The 27,573-nt window shown below is 50.7% G+C and overlaps 1 protein-coding gene across 1 annotated transcript in view; it reads right to left on the reverse strand.

Moving 5' to 3' along the window:
• LOC140430235 (uncharacterized) overlaps window positions 1-22,062 on the reverse strand; it is a 115,705-nt gene extending 93,643 nt beyond the window's left edge. Inside the window, exon 1 of the mRNA XM_072517664.1 lies at window positions 21,525-22,062. Within this exon, the coding sequence (XP_072373765.1) occupies window positions 21,525-22,062 (538 nt within the window). The remainder of the gene's footprint in view (window positions 1-21,524) is intronic.
• Window positions 22,063-27,573: the final 5,511 nt, after the last annotated feature.

Consider the following 27,573-nt stretch of genomic DNA (forward strand, 5'->3'; position numbering starts at 1 on the left):
CTTGCTGCGGCGTTCCGGGGGCGCGGGAGACCGCGGCCACAGCGCGCGCGGGGCGGTGAGAGCTGGGCGGTCGGGGCCTGGAGCGGGGCGTGCTGCGGCGTTCCGGGGGCGCAGAAGACCGTGGCCACGGGGCGGTGAGAGCTGGGCGGTCGGAGCCTGGAGCGGGGCTTGCTGCGGCGTTCCGGGGGCGCAGAAGACCGTGGCCACGGCACGGGGCGGTGAGAGCTGGGCGGTCGGGGCCTGGAGCGGGGCTTGCTGCGGCGTTCCGGGGGCGCAGAAGACCGTGGCCACGGCACGGGGCGGTGAGAGCTGGGCGGTCGGGGCCTGGAGCGGGGCTTGCTGCGGCATTCCGGAGGCGCAGGAGACTGCGGCCACTGCGCGGGGCGGTGAGAGCTGGGCGGTCGGGGCCTGGAGCAGGGCGTGCTGCGGCGTTCCGGGGGCGCGGGAGACCGTGGCCACGGCACGGGGCGGTGAGAGCTACGCGGTCGGGGCCTGGAGCAGGGCGTGCTGCGGCGTTCCGGGGGCGCACAAGACCGTGGCCACGGCACGGGGCGGTGAGAGCTACGCGGTCGGGGCCTGGAGCAGGGCTTGCTGCGGCGTTCCGGGGGCGCAGAAGACCGTGGCCACGGCACGGGGCGGTGAGAGCTACGCGGTCGGGGCCTGGAGCGGCTGCAGCGGGGCGCGCTGCGGCGTTCCGGGGGCGCGGGAGACTGCGGCCACTGCGCGGGGCGGTGAGAGCTGGGCGGTCGGGGCCTGGAGCGGCTGCAGCGGGGCGCGCTGCGGCGTTCCGGGGGCGCAGAAGACCGGTGGGCCTTGAACAGCAGGGACCTGGAAAAACGGCTGTGGGTCCTCGCTGGATACCGCGGCCACCGCGCGGGCTAGGCAGACCGCGGCATAGTGGCCTTTCTTGCCGCACCCTTTGCAGGTGACGTGCAGGCTGGGCAGCGCGCGGGTGATTTGCCTGGCCGCAGAAGAAGCAGTGTTGGCCGGCGGCGGTAGCGGGGCGCCTTGCTGCGCCGGCCTGCGGAGTTAGCGGGTAAGTCTGCGGGTTAAGCGGGTAAGTCTGGGGGGCTGCCACGACGGGGTGCCACGCAGCCCAGGAGGGCGCGGTGCACGCGGGGGCGTACGCAAGGGCGTTCTTGTACGCCACGTCCATGGACCCTGCCAGGGCCCGGGCCTCGGTGAGGCACAGTGTGTCCATTTCGAGGAGCCTTTGGCGGATGTCGGGGGAAACCATACCTGCCACGAAAGCGTCTCGAATTAAAAGTTCAGTGTGCTCGTTCCCCGTCACCGCTGGGCAGCCGCAGTATTGGCCCAGCGCTATCAGTGCCCAGTAGAAGTTTTCGAGTGTCTCATCTGGGCTCTGCCGTCTCGTTGCCAGCAGGTGACGTGCGTAGACCTGGTTCAGTGGACGAATGTAATGTCCTTCCAGCAGTTCCATGGCTTTATCATAGTTCGCCGCCCCTTCGATCAGGGGGTAGATTGCCGGGCTGACCCGCGAGCGTAAGAGGTGTATCTTCTGCCTTTCCGTGGGGATGTCGGCAGCCGTATCGAGGTAGCTCTGAAAGCATGCCAGCCAATGCTTAAAACTCTCGGTAGAGTTTTCTGCGTGCGGGCTGAGCTGAAGGCACGTCGGCTTGATGCGGAGGTCCATCCTTCAAAAGTACTTATCTGATTAAATTGATGCACAATCAATACTCTTGAGACCACGAGGAGTCATATCGATTCAGCTTTAATCAGATAGAACTGTACCCAGCAGCGATGTTACAGAAGTGAAGGCTGCTGGGACGGCATTGGTTCTTATACCCCGCCTCTCAGGGCGGGGCTATGTACATTACCCAATGGTAGACCCCGCAGTCTAGCCAATGGTCATTCACCTCTCAGGTACTGCAATAGCTGGTATTACCACACAGAGTGGGGAGCCAAGTCCTAGGTTTTGGAGCTTTGATATGAGCTTGGCTGGGATTATGGTGTTGGAGGCGGAGCTGTAGTCAATAAATAGGAGTCTGATGTAAGAGTCCTTGTTGTCGAGATGCTCTAGGGATGAGTGTAGGGCCAGGGAAATGGCATCTGCTGTGGACCGGCTGCGACGGTATGCGAATTGCAGTGGATCAAGGCGTTCTGGGAATATGGGAGTATGGAGGTGATGCGCTTCCTGATCAACCTCTTGAAGCACTTCATTACAATTGAAGTCAGGGCCACCGGACGGTAGTCATTGAGGCACGTTGCCTGTTCTTCTTTGGCACCGGTATGATGGTGGTCTTCTTGAAGCAGGTGGGGACCTCGGAGTGGAGTAGGGACAGGTTAAAGATGTCTGCGAACACCTCTGCCAGCTGGTCCGCACAGGCTCTGAGTGCACGACCAGGGATCTATCCGGGCCCGTCGCCTTCCGAGGGTTCACTTTCAGGAAGGCCAATCTGACTTCGGAAGCTGTGATGGTAGGTATGGGTGAGTTATGTGCTGCTGGGGCACTTGACAGTGAATTGTTGGTTACCTGCTCGAACCGAGCATAGGATGCATTGAGTTCATCGGGGAGGGGTGCGCTGCTGCCTGAGATACTGCTCGGCTTCGCTTTTTAGCCCGTTATGTTGTTTAGTCCTTGCCACAACTGCCGAGAGTCTGTCTGTGACTCTAGCTTGGTTTGATATTCTCTCTTGGCATCTCGGATGACTTTGCGGAGGTCGTACCTGGATTTCTTGTATAGGTCAGGGTCGTCTGACTTGAACGCCTCAGATCTGTCCTTCAGTAGGCAGTCAATCTCACGATTGAGCCATGGTTTCCAGTTGGGGAACGTACGTACTGCATTCTTTGGTGCACAGTCGTCCACACATTTGCTGATGAAGTTTGTGACGGCAGTGGCATACTCATTTAAGTTGGCCGCTGAATTCCTAAATGTGGACCAGTCCACTGTCTCTAAGCAGTCACGTAAGAGCTCTTCTGATTCCTCGGACCAGCACTGCACGACCTTCTTAGCTGGATTCTTCCGCTTGAGTTTCTGCTTGTATGCCGGGAGAAGGAGCACCGTCTTGTGGTCTGATTTCCCAAAGTGCGGTCGGGGATGGAACGGTAGGCGCCCTTGATTTTTGAGTAGCAGTGGTCGAGAGTGTTGTCGCCCCTGGTGGGACAGGAGATGTGCTGGTGGAAATTTGGCAGTACACTCTTGAGGTTAGCCTTGTTGAAGTCTCCGGCCACGATGAACAAGGCCTCCAGGTGTTCTGTTTCGTAGTTGTTTATAACTGTGTACAGTTCGTCCAGCGCCTTCCTCACTTCTGCCTGGGGTGGGATGTAGACCGCTATGATAATAGCTGAAGTGAACTCACGTGGAAGATAGTATTTACACCTACTGCTTTGTTAAAAAGGGTATTTGGCTTATGGATGTTGTTAGGAAAGTTATTAAGGGTTACATATAGAGTACTGTATCTGTGGGGGGTAGTTGTGTTGGTAGTTGATAAAATGTTTACTGTGTGTTTATAAAATGTTAACTGAATTCATAGAATAAACATTGTTTTGTTTTAAAATACTTAAGGTCTCTGTTGCATAACACCTGGAAAGTAGGCCCTTGTGCTCCTCATAACCAAACCTATTACAAGTTGTAGGTCAGGTAAACTCCATGATAGACTTTGGAGTTTTCTAAACCCTGGCCCATAACACTGATGGAGATCACACTGTCCGCAGAATTTGGTTTAGAATAAGGACATGTATAAGCAGCAGAAATTAATATATCAAGTGTTTTAATTCAATGTGAAATAAAACCATTTCAGCAGAAAGGACATTCAAAAGTCACCACCAGCTGCAAAAACTTTAACTGACTCCTCGGATCATTAAGCCATCCCAGACAAATGCGGCATAAGGAAGATCCTTGAATTGACAGCCCATAAATTCTTTAAATTACCTTCCTGCAATTAAAACCATAAGCTACACCGCGGAAGTTATATTAGAAGATAGCAACGAGAATAAATTAACAAACTTATTTTTTAGACATATAGGACTGGATTCTCCGCTCCCGACGCCGAAATCGCGTTCGCCGATGGGGCGGAGAATCCGTTTTGGCGCCGAAATCGGAAGCAACTCCGCTTTTTAAATACTCCACCCTCCGAAAATCAACATTCTCGTGGAATGCGCTGCGCCGAGTATCCACCGCCTCAGGCCATTGCCTGAGGCCCGCCCTGTGATTCTCCGTCCCCGACCGGCCGAATTCCCGACGGCGGGACCTCTAATGGTCGCACCGTCCGGGATCCTCGTGTGGTGGCTGCGGACTCAGTCGGGGCCGCCATTGTCGGGGGAAGGCCGATTGGCGGACAGAGGGGACTTCATTTGGGGCTGGGAGCAATGTGTGCAGGCGGTCCGGGGCACACGAGCAGCTGATGCGGGGCACTATTTTGCCGGTCCAGGTCCGCGGGCTGACTCTGCCATGGAGCAGGGTGTGGTTGCTGGAGGCCGCCGCAGTACGTATGCGTGGCCTCTGACCCGGAACTGCTGGGGGCCATATTGGCAGCTAGAGCTGTGCGCTTTATGACGGCTGCCTGCTAGCCCCCAGCAAGACGGTGAATCTGTGGCCTTTTGACGCCAGTTTCCCTGGCGTAAAAGACCAGTTTTCAAAACGGCGTGGTGACTTAGTCCCAAAAATGGAGAATCCACAACTTTGACTCTTAACCACAATTCCAAATGGCTTTATCTTATCTGGGCATCTATATACTTAAGAATGTTGACGCATTGAAAATAGACAGAAGTAGAAATGTCTCTCAAACGAGTCCCTGTCCGACCATATATCTTAGACACTTGACATTCAAGCAGACACTAAGATCATTAAATCACATTATTGTTGATAAGCTATAAACCTAACCATTTGGCTATAGGAAATTACCCAGTGGAGCGATAAGACACAGGAAAAGCTCTTCACTAAATTGGGGAAATTAGATATAAAAAAGGAACAGTTTCGCAGAACAGGCACTCCTGCTGGAGTGCAATCAAAGTTCTGTTCTTCTGCCTGCTTTGTCAAACAAAGACCTTCATGGTTTTTGTAAATATGTTTCCATTAAAATTCTTAGAAATGTATTAGAAATTGATATGAGATACTTTAGGATTTTTCATGTTCAGATATATCCTTCTCTTAGAGAAGCTAGCTTGTTAGTAGATAACAAAGGACTGTTAATCAATTTATATTTTTTAACTCTGCAATTCTTGTTGTATCAATTGAGAGTCTCTTCAAATAAAAATATTATTAGAATCTTGCAGTCTTACTATCAATAAGTTTTAGATCCTAGACATTCATTTAGGAAGTCTTAACTGACAAGGATCCACGACCGACAGAGGTAGGAGGTTTTAGTTATGGGTGACGTATCTGAACTTCTTCCATTAGAAAGTAACTGAAATCCTGTTTAATTGTTTGAGACACAGAAAAGTAACCTCCCCTCGTGAGAGCTATTCTGAGTCTTAACAGAGAAACAGATTTCCCTCTTTTGGTGGTTTAACCTGATATAGGTTAGTAAGGTAGTCCCTTCGGATCCGGAATACCTAAATTGTTCACACTGTGGCCCTGAACTTCTCAGCCAGTGGCTTGTTTCAGGGGCTGCAGTGGTCACCTGTGCGGCATATCCCAGTCAGCAACTCACAAGTGCAGAACGGAGGTCACAGATGCCCTATTTGCCAGGGCCCCTTGTGGGACCAGGTGAGCCAGGATGCCAGGGCCATGGGTTTGACCCACATAGCAGGCATGCTCAGTGCCGGGTGTCATCAACTGCACCCACATGGCTCTTCTCTCCCAATGGTGGCATGGGGTGCCATTTTTGAACTGTAAGGGATCTCACTTCCTCAACGTCCAAATCGTCTGTGACCACACGATGCGCATGATACAGGTGTGTGCCTATTTCCTGGGGAGCGTCCATGAGAATCACACCTTCAGGCCCTCGTACAACCCAGCTATTTTTGAGGGAGAGCAGCGGCTGGAGGGATGGCTGCTCGGAGACAAAGAGTACTCACTCAGAGAGCTGATCACAACCTGCAAACGGATGGGCTTATCATCCCAATCTCAGCTGTGACTGCCTCCTCCGAGGTTAGGGGCTTGGTGGACAGCCTCTCAATATATTGTCAGTCTTGGAATCCTTACCATTAGAAAATACAGGCTGACATGAGGGGCCCGGGGGTGTTTTTGATGGGGGTGAGGGTTTAACCTTCGTGGATGAAGAGCTTTGGGGTGGGGGTACAGGGTGGGTTGGGGAGCCAGTGCCAGCAGTGGTGTGTTTTTACCACGGTGTCAATGTGGGAGGTGGGATAAGAGAGACACGGTGCTGCCATTCGCACACTCCACAGGGATGAAGCTCCTGAGTGTGTGTGGGAGTTACGGAGCATGGCGCCATGAGATGGAGAATCTGTATGGGTGAACAAAGTGATGTTTAATACAACTGTTTTGTTACAATGTTGATTTATCTCTATTAGTGCCTAGGTTTTCCTATGCCCACTAGGTGCCTATAGTTTCTTACTGTTCCTCACTCTCCCAACATGTCCAGGTGTATTCCCAGGATCCACAATTGAGGTTGAGGCAGGCTGCTGACTTCCATTATCTGTTCCTGAGATGACTCTGGCCTGCCAGCCCAAGGGCCCTCTCCTCATAAGGCTAGGACAGTTGCATGCTCCTCCTGTAGGATGTGGGTGGTGAGGAATACCACCAGTAACCCCACTGACTATGCTTGCGGGAAGTGCAGCCAACTCCAGCTCCTCTGAGTCCGTTGTACGGAACTGGAGCTGGTGAACTTCGGATCATCCGGGAGGCAGAGGGGGTAATAGAGAAGAGTTACAGGGAGGTAGCCACACTCAAGGTACAGGACAAGAGCAGCTGGGTTACAGTCAGAGGAAGGAAAACGAACGGGCAGACAGTGCAGGGATCCCTCGTGGCCGTTCCCCTTCAAAACAAGTTTACCGTTTTGGATGCTGTTGGGGGGAAGACCTACTGGGGGAAGGCCCTAGTGGCCAGGTCTCTGGCACTGAGTCTGGCTCTGTGGCTCAGAAGGGAAGGGAGAGAATAGAAAAGCAATAGTGATAGGAGACTCAAAGGTTAGGGGAATGGATAGGATATTCTGTGGTCGCAATTGAGACTCCCGGAAGGTGTGTTGCCTCCCGGGTGCCAGGGCCAGGGATGTCTTGGGTCGAGTCTACAGGATTCTTAAGGGGGAGGGTAAGCAACCAGGAGTCGTGGTGCACATTGGTACCAACGACATAAGTAGGAAAAGGGATGAGGATCTAAAAAGTGATTTGAGAGAATTAGGTTGGAAGCTAAAGATAGACAGTTGATAGGGCAAAGTTGCACTCAGTGAAATGGGTTAAAGTGTGTCTGTTTCAATGCAAAGAGTGTCAGGAATAAGGGGGATGAACTTAGAACATGGATCAGTACTTGGAACTACGATGTTGTGGCCATTACGGAGACGTGAATTTCACAGCGGCAGGAATGGTTGTTGATGTTCCAGGGTTTAGATGTTTTCAGAAGAATAGGGAGGGAGGTAAAAGAGGAGGGGGAGTAGCACTGTTAATTAGGAAGTGCACCACAGCTGCAGAAAAGGAGGTAGTTGAGGAGGGTTTGTCTACTGAGTTAGTATGGGTGGAAGTCAGAAACAAGAAAGGAGCAGTCACTTGATTGGACGTTTTCTATAGACCCCCTCAAAGCAGCAGAGAGATAGAGGAACAGATTGGGCGGCAGATCTTGGAAAAGTGCATAAGTAACAGAGTTGTTGTCATGGGTGACTTCAACTTCCCTAATATTGACTGGAACCTGCTTAGTACTGTTGCTCTTTTTAGCCTTAGTTTATTAGCTCTGATTATGTCACCTTTGCTCACGAGTCACCAGGTATCTTTCTGATACCGTCACATGGTTCAAGCTCGAGTTATGATTAATAAGTCAGCACACCGCTTAGTACGATTGAAATCAACGGTCATTTATTATGTACAGCAATCAATACTTACACAATAATCCTACTATCTATATCAAAACCTACCACTACTGGCCAATACTTAACTTTAGGAGATGGCCCACCAGGTCAGGGAAACAAATGGTTTATCGAATTGGATCTGGCCTGCGGGATTCAAAAGGCTGATACGGGTCGATGGCTAGGAGTCTCTATCGGATAGCGATCGCTGGAGTCAAACTTACGGTTTCTGGTCGATGTTCTTGCGAAGGTTGCGAGCAGGTGAAGAAGGGAGAGAGAGAGCGATCTGAACTTGGCCCCTCAATTTATAGGGCCCAGGGGCTTCCCGCCTCTCGGGGCGGCCCTTGACCCCGAGTCCCAAGTGATTGGACTTGTTCCCAATCACTGGGTTCGATATGCTCCAATAATGGGGCGATTCCTCGATCGGGGGGTGGTCGTTCACCTTTCTTTGTCTCGGCCACTGCTGGCGCCGAGAGGTCTGGCCCGGCATTCAATTGCTAATATGTTGCAATTGTTCCCGGGGATAGCCGATTAAACTGCAGATGTCTGTGTTGATGAGCTGCTAATAGTCTTAGGTATCGATCCGGGCCGACTTCCCCAGATCCGAATACGCTATTCTGTCTGCAGCTGTCCGCTTGTGTCCTGTTGGCTGCTTTTCCCATCAGCCTTTTCGGTAAGACTTTTTAAATCGGGTTTTGGCCAAATTAATAGGGAATCAGCCATTTTAGGTGGCTACAGTACAAATGGTTTGGATGGAGCAGATTTTGTCAGGTGTGTACAGGAAGGATTCCTGACTCAATATGTAGATAGGCCGACTGGGGGGGAGGCCATATTGGACTTGGTGCTCGGCAACAAACCAGGCCAGGTGTCAGATGTCTCGGTGGGAGAGCATTTCGGTGACAGTGACCACAACTCCTTGACCTTTTCCATAGTCAAGGAGAGGGATAGGAACACACAGCATGGGAAGGTATTTAATTGGGGGAGGGGAAATTATACTGTTATAAGACGGGAGCTGAGGAGCATAAAGTGGGAACAATTGTTTTGGGGGAAATGCACGACAGTAATGTGGGGATTGTTTAAGGAGCACTTGCTGCGATTGCTGAATAGTTTTGCCCCACTGAGACGAGGAAGGAATGGCAAGGTAAAGGAGCCTTGGATGACAAGAGAAGTGGAGCTTCTAGTCAAGAGAAAGAAGGAAGCTTACGTAAGGTTGAGGAAGCAAGAATCTGACTCGATTCTAGAGGGTTACAAGGTAGCCAGGAAGGAACTCAAAAATGGACTGAGGAGAGCTAGAAGAGGGCATGAAAAAGCCCTGGCGGGAAGGATTAGGGAAAACCCCAAGGCGTTCTACACTTATGTGAGAAATAAGAGGATGATCTGAGTGAGAGTAGGGCTGATCAGGGATAGTGGAGGGAACTTGTGCCTAGAATCTGAAGAGATGGGGGAGGCCCTAAATGAATACTTTGCTTCAGTATTCACTAGAGAGAGGGACCTTGAGGCCCATGGAGAACAGTGTGAACCAGGTTAATAGACTCGAACAGGTTGATATTAAGAAGGAGGATGTGCTGGAAATTTTGAAAAGCATCAGGATAGATAAGTCCCCTGGGCCTGACGGGATATACCCAAGGTTACTACGGGAAGCGAGGGAGGAGATTGCTGCGCCGTTGGCGATGATCTTTGCGTCCTCACTCTCCACTGGAGTAGTACCGGATGATTGGAGGGAGGTGAATATTGTTCCCCTGTTCAAGAAAGGGAATAGGGAAATCCCTGGGAATTACAGACCCATCAGTCTTACGTCTGTGGTGAGCAAAATATTGGAAAGGATTCTGAGAGATAAGATTTATGATTATTTAGAAAAACATAGTTTGATTAAAGATAGTCAACATGGCTTTGTGAGGGGCAGGTCATGCCTCACAAGCCTCATTGAATTCTTTGAGGATGTGACAAGATACATTGATAAAGGTTGGGCAGTGGATGTGGTGTATATGGATTTCAGTTAGGCATTTGATAAGGTTCCCCATGGGAGGCTCATTCAGAAAGTTAGGGGGCATGGGATACAGGGAAATTTGGCTGTCTGGATACAGAATTGGCTGGCCGAAAGAGAACAGTGAGTGGTAGTGGATGGAAAGTATTCTGCTTGGAGGTCGGTGACCAGTGGTGTCCCGCAAGGATCTGTTCTGGGACCTCTGCTCTTTGTGGTTTTTATAAATGACTTGAATGAGGAAGTGGAAGGGTGGGTTAGTAAGTTTGCCGATGACACGAAGGTTGGGGGAGTTGTAGATAGTGTTGAGGGTTGTTGCAGGTTACAACAGGACATTGACAGGATGCAGAGCTGGGCTGAGACGTGGCAGATGGAGTTCAACCTTGATAAATGTGAAGTGATTCATTTTGGAAGGTCGAATTTGAATGCTGAATACAGAGTTAAAGACAGGATTCTTGGAAGTGTGGAGGAACAGAGTGATCTTGGGGTCCACGTACATAGATCCCTCAAAGTTGCCACCCAGGTTGATAGGGTTGTTAAGAAGGTGTATGGTGTGTTGGCTTTCATTAACAGGGGGATTGAGTTTAAGAGCCGCAAGGGTTTGCTGCAGCTTTATAAAACTCTAGTTGGACCACACTTGGAATATTGTGTCCTGTTCTGGTCGCCTCATTCTAGGAAGGATGTGGATGCTTTGTAGAGGGTACAGAGGAGATTTACCAGGATGCTGCCTGGACTGGAGGACATGTCTTCTGAGGAAAGGTTGAGGGGACTAGGGCTTTTCTCACTAGAGCGAAGAAGGCAGAGAGGTGACTTGATAGAGGTGTACAAGGTGATGAGAGGCATGGATAGAGTGGATAGCCAGAGACTTTTCCACAGGGTGGAAATGGCTGTCACGAGGGGACATAATTTGAAGGTGATTGGAGGAAGGTATTGGGGAGATGTCAGAGGTCGGTTCTTTACACAGAGAGTGGTGGGTGTGTGGAATGCACTGCCAGCAGAGGTGGTGGAGTCAGTCATTAGGGATGTTTAAGCGACTCTTAGACAGGCACAGGACAGCAGTAAATTGAAGGGGTGTAGGTTAGGTTGATCTTAGATTAGGATAAATGGTCGGCACAACATCGTGGGCTGAAGGGCCTGTACTGTTCTATGTTCTAAAATGCCTCTGCTCCACAGCATCCAGGATTTTGGTGAGGGTGGCCTTAATGAATTGTGGCGCTGTCTTCCTGGCTGTCATTCCCCGACTGGACTTGGAACAAGTGCAGGAAAGTGCTGGGGAGGCGTTAAAAAGGAGCGCCCCACTGATTACAGAGAGTACGTTTTCCCAGGGCAAGCATATCACAGGCGGTCTGCCACGAGGGCAGTGCGAAGTACGTGGAAAAAGAGTTGGTGAAGAGGCTAAATATTCGATGACATTTCCTGCTGGTGCCAATCGGATTTTCCCCGGTTTTCTCCCCGGAACCGACACTTTGAAAAAATGCGGTACGATTCTGTCCTCTGAGCTGCTTTAAAAAATATATATTTTGATATGTTGATTCCTTCCGATAACCATGAATATTCAAAGATCCAAATTGGTGAAGAGTGTGGTGGAGGCCATGATTCGATTATTTACATACACTTTACATACTGCGACCAAATATAGGCAAGAATATTCTATCTGAAAGGACCAGCCCCCTGGAGATGGGGAAATATCTGTTAGGAGATGGGGGGGCGGGGTGCATGGAGTGGGGACAGGGAGCAGCCCATCCCCTCATGTATCAAAACCGCCCCCCCACTCACAGAATCCCGCAACTGCCATGAGCAGGAGGAGAGGCAGAAAAGGTCTGGACCTACATCTGTTTTCGTCTTTATCAATTGTAAATAGAGTTAGACAGTCATAGAGGTCTACAGCACAGAAAGGGCCCTTCAGCCTATCGTATCTGCACAAGTCAAAAACAACCACCTAACTGTTCTAATCCCATTTTCCAGCTCTCGGCCCATAGCCTTGTATGCCTTGGCATCGCAAGTGCACACTGTGGTAAACCACTGTTGCACCTCTATTAGGTGATGTATGGTAGGACCTGTATTACAGGTACGTTGGTAGTCCCTGCCTGCTGGCTCCGCCCAGTAGGCGGAGTATAAATATGTGTGTCCTCCAGGCTGCAGCCATTTCACTAGCTGCTGTGGGAGGCCACACATCTTAGAGCAATAAAGCCTCAGTTGTACCCAACTCAAGTCTTTGTGTAATTGATCGTGCATCAATTTATTGCTCCAAGATTTTCAAAAGATGGACCTCCGTATCAAACCGGATCGCCTGCAGCTGGATCCGCATTCAAGCGACGCCAAAAAGGACTTTCAACACTGGCTAGCTTGTTTCGAGGCGTACATCAACTCGGCGTCCACCCCTGTCTCAGAGGCTCAGAAGATACAGATCCTGTACTCAAGGTTGAGCTCCAGCGTCTTACCGCTAATCCAGGACGTGCCGAACTACGCTGAAGCCAGGACGTTCCTCAAGGAGAATTACGCTCAGAAGACGAATACGCTCTTCGCCAGGCACGTACTCGCCACTTGCTCTCAACTCCCTGGTGAGTCCATAGAAGACTTCTGGCGGGCCCTAATCCCACTCGTCCGGGACTGTGACTGTCAGGTCGTTACGGCCACTGAACATTCAAACCTCCTTATGCAGAACGCGTTTGTTACGGGGATTGGGTCAGACCTCATACGCCAGCGACTGTTAGAGGGAGCCACGCTCGACCTAGCGGAGTCAAAGAAACTAGCGCTCTCCATGACGGCCTCCCACAATGTTCAGGCCTACACCCCCAGCCGCACGGCGCACCCCTCCTACACATCGTGGACCCCACAGATGGCCGCCCCAGCGGGGACCTTAACCAGCCAATACGCCTGCGCCACGTGCCAGCCAGCAAACCCCGGGGTCCCCGATGTTATTTCTGCGGCCCCCCCCGCCAACGCTGCCCGGCCCACGCTGCCCTTTGTAAGGCTTGCGGCAAGAAGGGGCACTTCGCTGTGGTGTGCCAGGCCCGTGCAGTCGCCATATCAACCCCACCCACCTCGTTTACGGACAATGGACATCTTCACCTCCCCAGACCACGCGCGGCCAGTGGGCGCCGCCATCTTCCTACTCTCAGACCACGCACGGCCAGTGGGCGCCGCCATCTTCCCCCCCCGAGCAATACGTCCGGCCCATGGGCGCCGCCATTTTGTACTCCTCTAGATCTTCAGCCACCAGTTTGTCCTCCTTGAGATCTTCAGGCGCCGCCATCTTGTCTCCCCCACGGCACATGGGCACCACCAGCCTTCCAGGACCAGGGCCCCCTGGGCTCCCCGTCATCCTACACCAGCGACAACCAACTACGACTCGCCTCAGTGACCATCGACCAGTCTCGTCCGCACAACCTGGCCACCGCATCGACCAGCGTTAAAATCAATGGACACGTGACTTCTTGCCTGCTGGACTCCGGGAGCACCGAAAGCTTCATCCACCCGGATACGGTAAGGCGCTGCTCCCTCGCGGTACACCCCGCCAACCAAAGAGTCTCCCTGGCCTGCGGATCCCATTCCGTGGCGATCCGGGGGTACTGTAAGGTCACACTCACGGTCCACGGCATAGAATTCAGCGGCTTCCGCCTGTATGTCCTCCCTAACCTCTACGTTGCCCTACTACTCGGCCTGGACTTCCAGTGCAACCTCCAGAGCCTAACCCTGAAACTCGGCAGGCCCCTACCACCCCTCACCGTGTGCGGCCTCACAACCCTAAAGGTCGATCTGCCTTCCCTCTTCGCAAATCTAACCTCGGATTGCAAACCCGTCGCCACCAGGAGCAGATGGTACTGCACCCTGGACAGGACCTTCATCTGGTCCGAGGTCCAGCGGTTGGTTCGGGAAGGCATCATCGAGGCCAGCAACAGCCCCTGGAGAGCTCAAGTGGTAGTAGTTAAAACTGGGGAGAAACACAGAATGGTCATCGACTACAGCCAGACCATCAATCGGTACACGCAGCTCGATGCGTACCCCCTCCCACTCATATCTGATATGGTCAATCAGATTGCACAGTACCGGGTCTTCTCAAGGGTAGACCTCAAATCCGCCTACCACCAGCTTCCCATTCGTAAATCGGACCGTCGATATACTGCCTTTGAGGCAGACGGCCGCCTCTATCACTTCCTCAGGGTTCCCTTCGGCGTCACCAACGGGGTCTCGGTCTTCCAAAGGGAGATGGACCGAATGGTCGACCGGTACGGTTTGCGGGCCACCTTTCCGTACCTAGACAACGTCACAATCTGCGGCCATGATCAGTGATGCACAATCAATGACCACTAAAGCGAGGTTGTAGTCCAACTGAAGGCTTTAATAAGCTAGATGTTTCCCCCAGCAGCTCAGGTACAGAATGAAGGCTGCTGGGGTGGCACGGGTTCTTATACCCCACCTTGCAGGGTGGAGCTACCATACAGCTTGACCAATAGGAAACATACAATATCTACCAATAGTGTTCCAGCATTACCAGGTACCGTAATACTCTACACAGACTATCACATTCACCCCCTGTTAAAAAAGAGTCCGGCGGGGGTGGTGGCCTGATATTACAACATGGTAATGTGGTAGAAATTATAGTGATGGAGGTACCGTAATACCTCCGTACAGCGTTTTGTAACTATTTCCAATTCTATTTACTATTTACAATTTATGATTCATAATTAACTATACACTTTCAAATGAAGCGATCAGTCGATAGGGGGCCCTGGTCATCCTCTGTGATCGTCGAAGCTTCGGTGGTGACTCCGGTGGAGGCTCGGGCGTCTGTGACTCCGGGAGCATGGCCTCGATCTCTGTGGCAGCTTCAACACCCCTAGACGGCGCTGGTGGGGAAAACGGTTGACCTGGGAAGGGAGCGTCTGCGGGGTGCGTCGGTGGGTGGGGGGGGGGCCTAGACAGGGCCGGTGGAAGGACCGATCCTCCTGTAAGGTGTACTAGTGGGTGGGAGGGTAGGACTGGTGGCTGGGGTGTGCGTGGGGCTCCGGCAGGTGCCAGGTCTCGTAGGGAGACCATATCTTGTCGGCCGTTGGGGTACGCCATGTAGGCGTACTGGGGGTTAGCGTGGAGAAGATGGACCCACTCGACCAACGGATCCGACTTGTGCGCCCGCACATGTTTTCGGAGCAGGATGGATCCGGGAGCTGCCAGCCAGGTCGGGAGCGAGGTCCCAGAGGAGGACTTCCTGGGGAAGACAAGGAGACATTTGTGAGGTCTTTGGTTGGTCGTGGTACAAAGCAGTGACCTGATGGAGTGGAGGGCATCCGGGAGGACTTCATGCCAGCGGGAGACTGGGAGATTACTGGACCGTAGGGCCAGTGGAACGGTCTTCCAGACCGTTCCGTTCTCCCTCTCTACCTGTCCGTTACCCCAGGGGTTGTAACTGGTCGTCCTGCTCGAGACGATGCCCTTGCTGAGCAGGAATTGAATCAGTTTGTCGCTCATAAAGGAGGACCCCCTATCGCTGTGTATGTAAGCGGGGAACCCGAACAGTGCGAAGATGCTATGGAGGGCCTTGATGACGGTGGTTGCGATCATGTCGGGGCAGGGGATGGCGAATGGGAACCGGGGGTACTCGTGAATCACGTTCAGGAAGTACATGTTGAGGTCGGTGGATGGGAGTCCATGCTGAGGCGTTCAAAGGGATGGGAAGCCTTTATCAGGTGCGCTTTCTCTAGCCAGTAGAAGTGCGGATTGCACTCCGCACAGATTTGGCAGTCCCTGGTGGCTGTCCTGACCACTTGATAAAGTGGAAAAGGCGAGTGACCCCCGGGTGGTAGAGGTCCTCGTGGAGGGCTCGGAGGCGGCCCACTTGTGCGTTGGCACATGTGCCACGGGACAGAGCATCAGGAGGCTCGTTTAGCTTCCCGGGACGATACAAGATCTCATAGTTGTAGGTGGAGAGTTCGATCCTCCACTGCAAGATCTTATTGTTTTTTATCTTGCCCCGCTTTGCATTATCGAACATGAAAACAACCAACCGTTGGTCAGTGAGGAGAGTGAATCTCCTGCTGGCCAGGTAATGCCTCCAATGTCGCACAGCTTCTACTATGGCCTGGGCCTACTTTTCGACTGAGGAGTCGCGGATTTCGGAAGCATGGAGGCTACGTGAGAAGAAGGCCACGGGTCTGCCTGCTTGGTTGAGGGTGGCCACCAGAGCTACGTCGGACGCATCGCTCTCGACCTGGAAGGGAGGGACTCGTCGATGGCGTGCATCGTGGCCTTTGCAATGTCTGCTTTGATACAGCTGAAGGCCTGGCGGGCCTCTATAAATAGGCGAAAAGCTGTGGATTGGATCAGGGGACGGGCCTTGTCTGCATAGTTGGGGATCCACTGGGCATAGTAAAAGAAAAACCCTAGGCAGCGCTTGAGGGCCTTGGAGCAATGAGGGAGGGGGAACTCCATAAGGGGATGCATGCATTCAGGGTCGGGGCCTATAACTCCATTTCGCACTACGTAGCCGAGGATGGCTAGGCGGTCGGTGCTAAACACGCATTTATCCTTGTTGTATGTAAGGTTAAGGATCTTTGTCGTCTGGAGGAATTTTCGGTGGTTGGTGTTGTGGTCCTGCTGGTCATGGCCGCAGATGGTGACATTATCGAGATACGGGAATGTAGCCCATAAACCGTACCGGTCAACCATTCGGTCCATCTCGTGCTGGAAGACCGAGACCCCGTTGGTGACACCGAAGGGAACCCTTAAGAAGTGATAGAGCCGCCCGTCTGCCTCGAAGGCAGTGTATTTGCGGTCACTAGTGCGGATGGGGAGCTGGTGGTCGGTTGACTTAAGATCCACTGTGGATAAGACCTTGTAATGCGCGATCCTGTTTACCAGGTCGGGTATGGGGGCGTGAGGGTACGCGTCCAGCTGCGTAAACCTGTTGATGGTCTGACTGTAGTCGATGACCATCCTATGCATCTCCCCGGTCTTTACCACCACTCCTTGAGCTCTCCAGGGACTGTTGCTAGCTTCAATGACTCCTTCCCTCAGTAGCCTTTGGTCCTCTGACCTAATAAAGATCCGATCCTGGGCACTACCGTCTGCTCCTGGTGGCGACGGGTTTGCAATCCGGGGTGAGGTTCGCAAACAGGGAAGGCGGATCGACCTTGAGGGTCGCGAAGTCGCAGACAGTGAGGGGGAGTATAGGGCCGCCAAATTTGAAAGTTAGACTTTGGAGATTACACTGGAAGTCTAAACCTAGGAGTGTGGCTGCGCAGAGGTGGGGAAGGACGTAGAGCCGGTAATTTATAAACTCCCTTCCCTGGACTGTGAGGTTTGCTACACAAAACCCCTTTATCTCTACTGAGTGGGAACCGGAGGCCAGGGAGATTTTTTGATGAACGGGGTGGAGGAGGAGAGAACAGCGCCATACCATGTCGGGGTGTATGAAGCTCTCCGTGCTCCCAGAATCGATTAGGCAGGACGTTTTATGCCCGTTGATTAGTACTGTTGTTGTAGCAGTTGAGAGTGTTCGAGGCCGGGACTGATCCAGGGTCACCGAGGCTAATCTCAGCAGTTGAATGTTCTCTTCGGGCGGTGTGCGGTCAGCCGAGCGCTGGGGTCCTGGGAGTCTACCCAAGATTGCGGCTCCCATTGGTCGCACATGGCTGAGGGTGCACAAAATGGCGGTGCCCGTCCATCGAACGTGGCGTCCGTGGGACAAGATGGCGGCACCCGGGGGCCGCATGTGGCCCTGGAGTAGGAAGATGGCGGCGCCCGCTGGCCGCACGGGGATCATGGAGAGGTATGTGGTGGCGGTCCGCATTCGCCGCCGGAGACCGCGGCGACCGCACGGGCCTGGCATACCACCACAAAGTGGCCCTTTTTACCGCATTCCTTGCAGGTGGATGAGCGGGCCGGGTCGCGCTGCCGGGGGTGCTTGGCCTGCCCGCAAAAGTAGCAGCGGGGCCCCCTGGGGTTGCCAGGCTGCTTTGCAGCACAAGCTTGTGGGGGGATGGGGGATGCCTCGGGGTCGACTGCGGAGGGGTCCCATGCTGCCCAGGGGGCTGCCGCACGATCGGGAAAGTAAGCGCGGGCGTTTCTGGAGGACACATCCATGGAACTTGCAAGGGTACATGCCTCCTTGAGGCCCAGGGTGTCTTTTTCCAGCAATCGCTGGCAGATTTGGGAGGACAGCATACCTGCCACGAAAGCGTCCCGGATCAAGAGTTCTGTGTGGTCGCTCGCCGAAACTTGCGGGCAGCTGCAGTTTCTCCCCAGCACCAGGAACGCACGGTAGAATTCTTCCAGCAATTCCCCAGGGATTTGTCACCTCGTTGCCAGCAGATGTCGGGCGTAGACCTGGTTTACCGGGCGAATATAATGTCCTTTTAGCAGCTCTATTGCTGCATCGAAGCCTTCCGCGTCCTCGATGAGGGTGTAAATTTCCGGGCTCACCCTCGAGTGCAGGACTTGCATTTTCTGTTCTCCCGTGGGTGTGTTTTCGGCCGTTCCGATATATGTTTTAAAACACGCCAGCCAGTGCTTGAAGATTGCCGCTGAGTTCGCCCCGTGGGGGCTGAGTTGCAGACACTCCGGCTTGATTTGGAGCTCCATCCTTTTAAATCTAGCTTAGTAAATTGATGCACGATCAATGACCACTAAAGCGAGGTTGTAATCGAACTGAAGATGTTTCCCCCAGCAGCTCAGGTACAGAATGAAGGCTGCTGGGGCGGCACGGGCTCTTATACCCCATCTTGCAGGGCGGAGCTACCATACAGCTTGACCAATAGGAAACATACAATATCTACCAATGGTGTTCCAGCATTATCAGGTACCGTAATACCTCTACACAGACTACCACAATCAGCAGGACCATGACGCCAACCGTGCCAAATTTCTCTTTACCGCCACTCTCCTAAATCTCACCTACAACAAGGAGAAGTGCGTGTTTAGCACGACTCACTTAGCCATCCTCGGCTATGTGGTCCAGAACGGAGTTCTAGGGCCCGATCCCGCCCCCTCATGTAGCTCCCCCTCCCCCACTGCCCCACGGCCCTCAAACACTGCCTGGGGTTCTTTTCGTACTATGCTCAGTGGGTCCCAAACTATGCGGACAAGGCCCGCCCACTCAAACAGTCAACCCATTTTCCCCTGACGGCCGAGGCACAACAGGCCTTCGCCCGTATCAGAGCCGATATCGCCAAGGCCGGGGTGCACGCAGTAGACGAGACACTGCCCTTTCAATAGAGTGCGATGCATCACACGTCGCCCTAGCCGCCACCCTCAATCAGGCAGGCAGGCCCGTGACATTCTTTTCCCGCACCCTTCATACGTCAGAAATTCGGCACTCATCCGTCGAAAAAGAGGCCCAAGCTATCGTTGAAGCTGTGAGGCATTGGAGGCATTACCTGGCCGACAGGAGATTCACTCTCCTCACTGACCAACGGTCGGTAGCCTTCATGTTCAATAACACACAGTGGGGCAAGATCAAGAATGATAAGATCTTGAGATGGAGAATCGAGCTCTCCACCTACAATTACGAGATTTTGCAACGCCCCGGTAAGCTGAACGAGCCCCCAGACACTCTATCCCGAGGTACATGTGCCAGCGCACAAGTAGACCAACTCCGGGCCCTGCATGACAGTCTTTGTCACCCGGGAGTCACACGGTTGTACCATTTCTTAAAGGCCCGCAATCTGCCTTACTCCGTCGAAGAAGTACGGATAATCACCAGGGACTGCCAGGTCTGTGCGGAGTGCAAGCCGCACTTCTACCGGCCGGACCATGCATGCCTGGTGAAGGCCTCCCGCTCCTTTGAGTGCCTCAGTATGGATTTCAAAGGGCCCCTCGCCTCCACCGACCGTAACACGTATTTTCTCAGTGTGGTCGATGAGTACTCCAGATTTCCCTTCGCCATCCCATGCCCCGATATGACGTCTGCCACCGTCATCAAAGTCCTCAACACAATCTTCGCTCTGTCGGTTTCCCAGCCTACAGCCACAGTGACAGGGGATCCTCCTTCATGAGTGATGAGCTGCGTCAGTTCCTGCTCAGCAGGGGTATCGCCTCCAGCAGATGGACAAGCTACAACACCCGGGGAAACGGACAGGTAGAGAGGGAGAATGGGACAGTATGGAGGGCCGCCCAACTGGCCCTACGGTCCAGGAACCTCCCGGCCTCCAGCTGGCAGGAGGTTCTCCCTGATGCGCTACACTCCATTCGGTCACTACTGTACACCGCCACTAACAACACACCCCATGAATGTCTCTTTGCCTTTCCCAGGATGTCCACATCCGGGGTGTCGCTCCCGACTTGGCTCGCAGCTCCAGGACCCGTCCTGCTCCGTAGGCATGTCCGACTCCACAAGGCGGACCTGTTGGTGGAAAGGGTGCAATTGCTCCGTACAAACCCCCAGTATGCCTACGTGGTGTACCCCGACAGCCGCCAGGATACTGTCTCCCTCATGGACCGGGCACCAGCAGGTCACACACACACACACACCCCCGGCCCGGCACCACCCTTCCCTCCCCCGGCGCTCACAGCAGCAACCCCCCGGGACCATCCGTCCTCCCCTGCCCACGCTCGAGGATGAAGAGGATTTTGGCATGCTCACGGAGGCTCCAGACATCAGACCAGCATCGGCATCGCCGCCACCACTACCTCGCTCCCAGCGGCACATCAAGGCCCCGGACCGGTTAAACCTCTAACTGGTCCACTGGGCTTCAAAAGACGTTTTTTTTCCTCTCTATCAAAAATTGTAAATGTAAATGTGTAAAGAAAACCAATTGTTGTATATAGTTCTCCACCACCCCCGCCGGACTCAATTTTAACAGGGGGTGAATGTGGTAAACCACTGTTGCACCTCTATTAGGTGATGTATGGTAGGACCTGTACTACAGGTACGCTGGTAGCCCCTGCCTGCTGGCTCCGCCCAGTAGGTGGAGTATAACTATGTGTGTCCTCCAGGCTGCAGCCATTTCGCCAGCTGCTGTGGGAGGCCACACATCTTAGAGCAATAAAGGCTCAGTTGTACCCAACTCAAGTCTTTGTGCAATTGATCGTGCATCACACACCTAAATACTTTTTAAATGTTATGAGAGTCTTTGCCTCCGCCACCCATTCAGGCAGCGAGTTCCAAACTCCCACCACACTCTGGGTGAAAAAGGTTTTTCCTCACATCCCCTTGAAACCTCGTGGCCCTGACCTTAAATCTATGCCCCCTGGTCATTGGTCCCTCCTCCAAGGGGAAAGTTGATCCCTCCTCTAAGGGGAAAGCTTTCTTCCTGTCTGCTCTATCTATGCCCCTCATAATTTTATGTATCTCAATCATGTCCCCCCCTCAGTCTCCTCTGCTCCAAGGAAAACAATCCCAGTCTATCCAGTCTCTCTTCATAACGATAACTCTGCAATCCAGTGAACATCTTGTTAAATCTCCTCTGCACCCTTTCCAGTGCTCTCTCATTCCTCCTAAAATGTAGATTCCAGAACTGCGCACAATACTCTAGTTCCAGCATTGCACCTGCTCTTAAACTCAATGCTTCAGCTAATAAAGGCAAGTATACAATATGCCGCCTTAACCACTGTATCCACCTGCTACCTTAAATCTTTGAGCTTTTTAAAAAGTAAGCGATTTACAACGTGTCATTTATTATTCTACTTACCACACAATCCTTCAGATCCTGTAAATTCCAAATGAGAAGCGTTTTCGATGTGGACAGGACTGAAGTCTGTTCCATTTATGTAAATAATATCTTTCAGCAAAGGTGAACCATTATTTGAAGTGTTTTGGGTAAGAATGACATTTTGACAACATTTGCTATCACTGCCCACGCCAGTTGAATATGACCGGACGTCATTACCACAGGTTAGGAACAGTTGGCCAACATGTTCTTTCCAAGTGATGCAGATTTCTGATGAAGAATTGGATGTACTTGCTGCAATATCTTCCGTACAGATTGGTGAACCGTTCTCAATGAGACCAGCTTTTATTTCGAAGCCTGTTGGGTTTATGGACACTTTCAATGAACAGGAGCCAGGGCCAATTTGGAGATGAGACTTGTTAATGTTGCTGTGTAGATATCCACAAAATGCAAATTCAGCTCCAACTATCACTGCAAATATAAACACAGGATAACCATTAATCAACCTCCTGGAAACACAGCGAGGAACATCCTCAGTCACTTTCCTCATCAACCACATTATAGGATGATTGACTGAAATCCCAGATAAACTGAATAAACTGGAATGCCTGGGAACAGTAAATATCATCATCTATATTCCAGCTCTTTATATTTCAGTTACAGACAGAATCTATATTGTTTCCAACTTAACCTGCAAATAACACTAAGAATTCCACATTAGATTATGTTACAATCCCAGTTGATGCTATAACTGGACAGGAAGATCCCAGAATAGAACCCTGGCTCACAAATCCGTAACATTTACTTTTGTTTATAAAATGTGGAGGAACAGAGTCACGTGTCTGCTACTTAGTTTTAACAACAAGAAAAAACATTTGTTAAACATGGAAAAATTGTACTGTGATACAGTACATATTTATTCTCCTCTTAGTTTAACAATTACACACAGGGTTTTGGATTAACACAGATTCCAAAGTGCATCTTAATCTACAATGGCCTCATTAACACAAAATCCTGTTTAAACACACAAGATGACTGTGGTCACACTCCACTCTGAACCCAAGTTGGTGTCTGTGGATTTCTTCTCAGAATCCCCCCAAATGTCATTGTCAGAGACCCCTCACATCCAGGCTTTGACCTCTTCCAGACCCTTCCATCAGACAAAAGATACAGAAGTCTGAAGACCCACACATCCAGACATAGGAACAGTTTCTTCCCCACAGCTACTAGACTCCTCAACGACTCTCCCTCGGACTGATCTGTTCCCTGTAAGAACACTCTTCACGACGCTCTATGTTGCTCTCCAATCACCATTTGTCAATGTACTCTATCAATTATTTTTTTATTTGTCTACTATGTACGTACTGAGTACGTTCCCTTGGCAGCAGAAAAATACCTTTCTCTGTACTTGTGACAATAAATATCAATCAATCAATCAAAACCATTTTCCTCTGAGAATTTCCAAACTCTACTCCCAAAAACACACTTTAAAATCATCTCTCATAATTATGCTTTCCCTGAGCAGTCTGCATTTCCGATATCTAGTCCAGGTTTTCCAAATTACACTTTTAAACAAAGCTTCCACTCCACTTTTAACAGTGAATCCAGTCCAGGATTATACACCAACCCCTTTTAGGATTTCCTTGTCTTGACTGCTGGACAAGCTGTTCACAATTATTTTAACTCTCAATTCCCAGACTGCATTAAAATTACATCAAATGTTTAATCTACCTCTGAAATCTGCCATCTCACTTTAAATTCAGTTGCTGAAATTGTCTTTTTAACTCAGAACACTTTGTTTACACTTCCACAAATTCTCCTGAACAATATCTTGGTCTTTGTTTTTTTAACTTCAGGCGTCTTAACCATTCTTTTCCTCCTAATTCCCTGGTTATATGGACTGTATCTTGTTCCTCAGGAACCTTGCATCTTTGCAACTCCTGTGTCCTGTCCAGCTTCTCCTGGCAGATTTGGGAGCTGTTCACTCCTCAGTATCCTGTTTCTAACTGCCCAGAAATTCAACTAAAACTTAAAAGCTTCTTCACTTTACAAGGCTTCTGTTGCTAAACAACACCTATATGCTTATGCCTTTTATTTATTCTTCATGCCGTACCCCTTTCTAAGCACAATAGAAGCACATTTGGAACCTAACCAGCCCTCACACATAAACATACCTTTGTCCAGCATGAATCTAACGATAGGATTAAACCGCCAGGCACAGAATGGGAACATGGATGTTGCTCAAACAGTACGTTTCACAGAGTCACAGAATCATACAGCACAGAAAAGGCCCTTCGGCCCATCGTGTCTGCGCCAGTCACAAACAACCACCTATCCATTCTAATCCCATTTTCCAGCATTTGGCCCACGGCCTTGTATGCCCTGGGATTGCAAGTGCACATCTAAATATACTTCTTAAATGTTATGAGGGTCTCTGCCTCCACCACCCATTCAGGCAGCGAATTCCAAACTCCCACCACCCTCTGGGTAAAATTATTTTTCTCACATCCCCTTTAAACCTCTTGTCCCTTACTTTAAATCTATGCCCCCTGATCATTGACCTCCTCTGCCAAGGGGGAAAGTTTGTTTCTGTCTACTCTATTTATGACCCTGTCATGCAAGAGTACCTTTAAGAAATAAAGTTCACTAATCCAATCCAATAGATAGACTTTTATCCCCCTCGAGCCCTCAATTTGTTATGAGCCAGGGTGTTTATAAGTGGGTGTGTATATAAATATCTGTAGTGGGTCTACCTTTAAGAAATGGGTGTTTATTACTGCATAGATGTCAGAGAGTGCGTGGAGCTGGGCTGTCTGTCCGGTTTTTACTTTTACTTGAGGCTTTTTGCTGCAGGGTGGGTTTGGTTTCATTTTAGTTTTGGAGAAGCTGAATTCACAACAGGATGTGAGTGAATCTCTGCAAGCTTATGAATGTTCATTTGGAGTTTTCAAAGTGGTAACTGTTCTCAGTAGTGAATTTAAACCGGATGTGCTTCTGTTAAAAGGTGTTTTTAAGTCTTATGGATGTTAAAAGGAAAGTAAGGATTACTTAGTGTGGTATTCTTTAGGGGTTGTAATTTGAATTAATGGTTGCTAAGATGGTCACTGTATGTTTTAAAAAGGTTAACTTGAGTTCATAGAATAAACATTGTTTTGCTTTAACAAATAATGTTAGATGTCTGCTGCGTACACACCTGTAGAGTGGGCCGTGTGCTCCCCATACCACAATCTATTAAAAGTTTTGGGTCAGGTGAACTCCATCATACACTTTGGGGTTCTCTAAGCCCTAGCTCATAACAAATTGAGGGCTCGAGGGGGATATTTCTATTGGATTGGATTAGTGAACTTAAAGACGGTGAGGGGTGAGCACATTGTGGTTGCTTTTCAGGTGTGGTATTCCAGTTTAAGTGAGGAGTGTGTTGTAGACAATGGCCCTTTCAGAGGCTCTGAAGTGTTTGGGGGTGGAGGCGGTCACATACAGTACCTGATGGACAGAGACTAAAAGCAGACTGTTAGATTTGGCAAAAACATTGCAGTTAACATTACCTGACAAAATGCGAAAAGGTGAGGTAATTATGGCAGTCGCAAAGCATTTTAAGTTGCCTGAAATACAGTTTGACTCATTGGAAATGACAAAAATTAGTTACAAATGGAACATGAGAAAGAATTAAAGCAGCTTGAATATGAAGAGAGAGTGAGGAAAAAGAAAGAGAGAGAGAGGAAAAAGAAAGAGAGTTTGAACTTCGGAAAATGGCCATGAAACATGACAGTCTATTAAAATTGGCGGATTTAAAGGGAAATGTACAGTTTGAAGATAGTGATGAGGATAAAGAGAAAGAGCATCATAGTCGAAGGCTTGGTGGGGATCTATTTAAATCTGTCCAAGCATTGCTAAGGTTTGACGAGAAAGAGGTAGAAGCCTTTTTCATTTCATTTGAGAAGGTGGCTAAACAAATGAAATGGCCACAGGACATGTAGGTATTACTGATTCAAACAAAGCTGATAGGTAGGGCTAGTGAAGTGTTTGCATCACTGTCGGAGAAGGTATCTGGGACGTATGAGGTGGTGAAAAAAATCCATTTAGGTGCATGTGAATTAGTGCCTGAAACCTACAGACAAAGGTTTAGAAATTTAATGAAAGAATTTGGTTAAACATACATGGAGTTTGAAAGTCTCAAACAGAGTAATTTTGACAAGTGGATAAGGGCTTTGAAAATAAAACAAACGTATGAAGCTCTCTGAGAAATTATACTTTTGGAGGAGTTTAAAAATTCAATTCCTGATGTAGTGAGAACTCATGTGGAAGAACAGAGGGTTAAAACTGCGAGATTAGCAGCAGAAATGGCAGATGATTATGAATTAGTTCATAAATAAAAGCTTGATTTCCGACCACAGTTTCAGCCTGTGAGGGATAGAAACTGGGGACATGAGAAAAATTCAAGTGGTTAAAGGTGATCTGATGGGAGATAATAAGGAGAGTGTACCTCAGATTAAAAATGAAATCCAGGAGGGTTGAAGAGACATGAAAAGTTTCAAATGTTTTCACTGTGATAAACTAGGCCATGTAAAGTCATGGGGCGGGATTCTGCCGTAATTGACGGGGCGGGCAACTGAGGCGGGACAGAGTGGCGTGAACCACTCCGGCGTCAGGCCGCCCCAAAGGTGTGGAATCCTCCGCACCTTCAGGGGCTAGGCCCGCCCCGGAGTGGTATGCTCCCTGCCGGCCAGCGGGAAAGGGGTATGGCGCCACGCCAACCGGCGCCACGCCAACCGGCGCGAGTTGGCGCATGCGCGGGAGCACCACATGTGCTGGCATTATCCCCGTGCATGAGCCGAGGGTTTTGTTTGTTTCCGCACCAGCAATGGCGGACCACTACAGCCGCCGGTGCGGAAGAATAGATTGCCCCCACGGCACAGGCCCGCCCGCGGATCGGTGGACCCAGATCGCGGGCCAGGCAACTGTGGGGGCACCTCCCGGGACCAGGTCCCCCTGCACCACCCTCAAGAACCCCGGCGGCCGCCAGCACCTCCAAGTCCCGCCGGTAAGGACCTACTCCAATTTACGCCGGCGGGACTGGCAAAAAAATGGGTGGCCACTCGGCCCATTGCTGGCCGGAGAATCGCCAGGGGGGGGGGCGCTGTCAGCGGCCACCGACCGTTGCAGCGTGATTCCCGCCCCCGCCAAATCCCCGGCGCCGGAGAAGTTGGCAGCCAGCGGGGGCGGGATTCACCCGCCAGCCGGCGATTACCCGACCCGGGGGGCGGGGGGCGGAGAATCCCCCACCATAGTGTTGGTTGAAGAAAAGCACTGGGAAGGCTGATGTGGTAAAATAGGATAAGACAGTGGGGTTTATTAAAGTGGTAACGGAAAGCCCAAGTGAAGCGAAGGAGGTGCAAAAGATTGTACAGCCTGATCAAGAGGTGATTGATAAGAAGGTGCCAGATCTCGTTAAAGAATTTATTTGTGTGGGTAAAGTTTCCTCATGTATATCAGGAGGAGCAAGTAAAGAAGTCACAATTTTAAGAGATACGGGAGCTAGTCAATCTTTAATGGTAAGAGATGAGGAGTTACGTAGTTTGGGAAGAATATTGCCAGAAAAGATGGTAATATGTGGAATTCAGGGTGAGAGGAGTAGTGTTCCATTATATAAGGTAAGATTGGAAACTCCAGTCAAGAGTGGTGAAGTGGTAGTAGGAGTAATAGAGAAACTATCTTGTCCAGTAATGCAGTTTATCTTGGGTAATGATATAGCTGGATCGCAGGTGGGAGTGATGCCTACTGTGGTTGATAAGCCAATAGAAAATCAGACAACTGAAGTGTTGAAGGACGAATATCCTGGGATTTTTCTGGATTGTGTAGGAACAAGGTTGCAAAGTCACAGGTTAAGACAAGAGGAGAAATCAAAGAGTGAAGATGAAGTTGAAGTGCAATTATCAGAAATTATTTTTGATCAGATGGTTGAAAAAGAACAAGAATAGGTGGAGGATGAGGCAGATATTTTTAGTTCAGGAAAATTGGCGGAGTTACAACAGAAAGATGTAGAAATAAAACGGATGTATCAGAAAGCATA

This window comes from Scyliorhinus torazame, chromosome 10 (assembly GCF_047496885.1).
Source record: "Scyliorhinus torazame isolate Kashiwa2021f chromosome 10, sScyTor2.1, whole genome shotgun sequence".
NCBI classification, from domain to species: domain Eukaryota; kingdom Metazoa; phylum Chordata; class Chondrichthyes; order Carcharhiniformes; family Scyliorhinidae; genus Scyliorhinus; species Scyliorhinus torazame.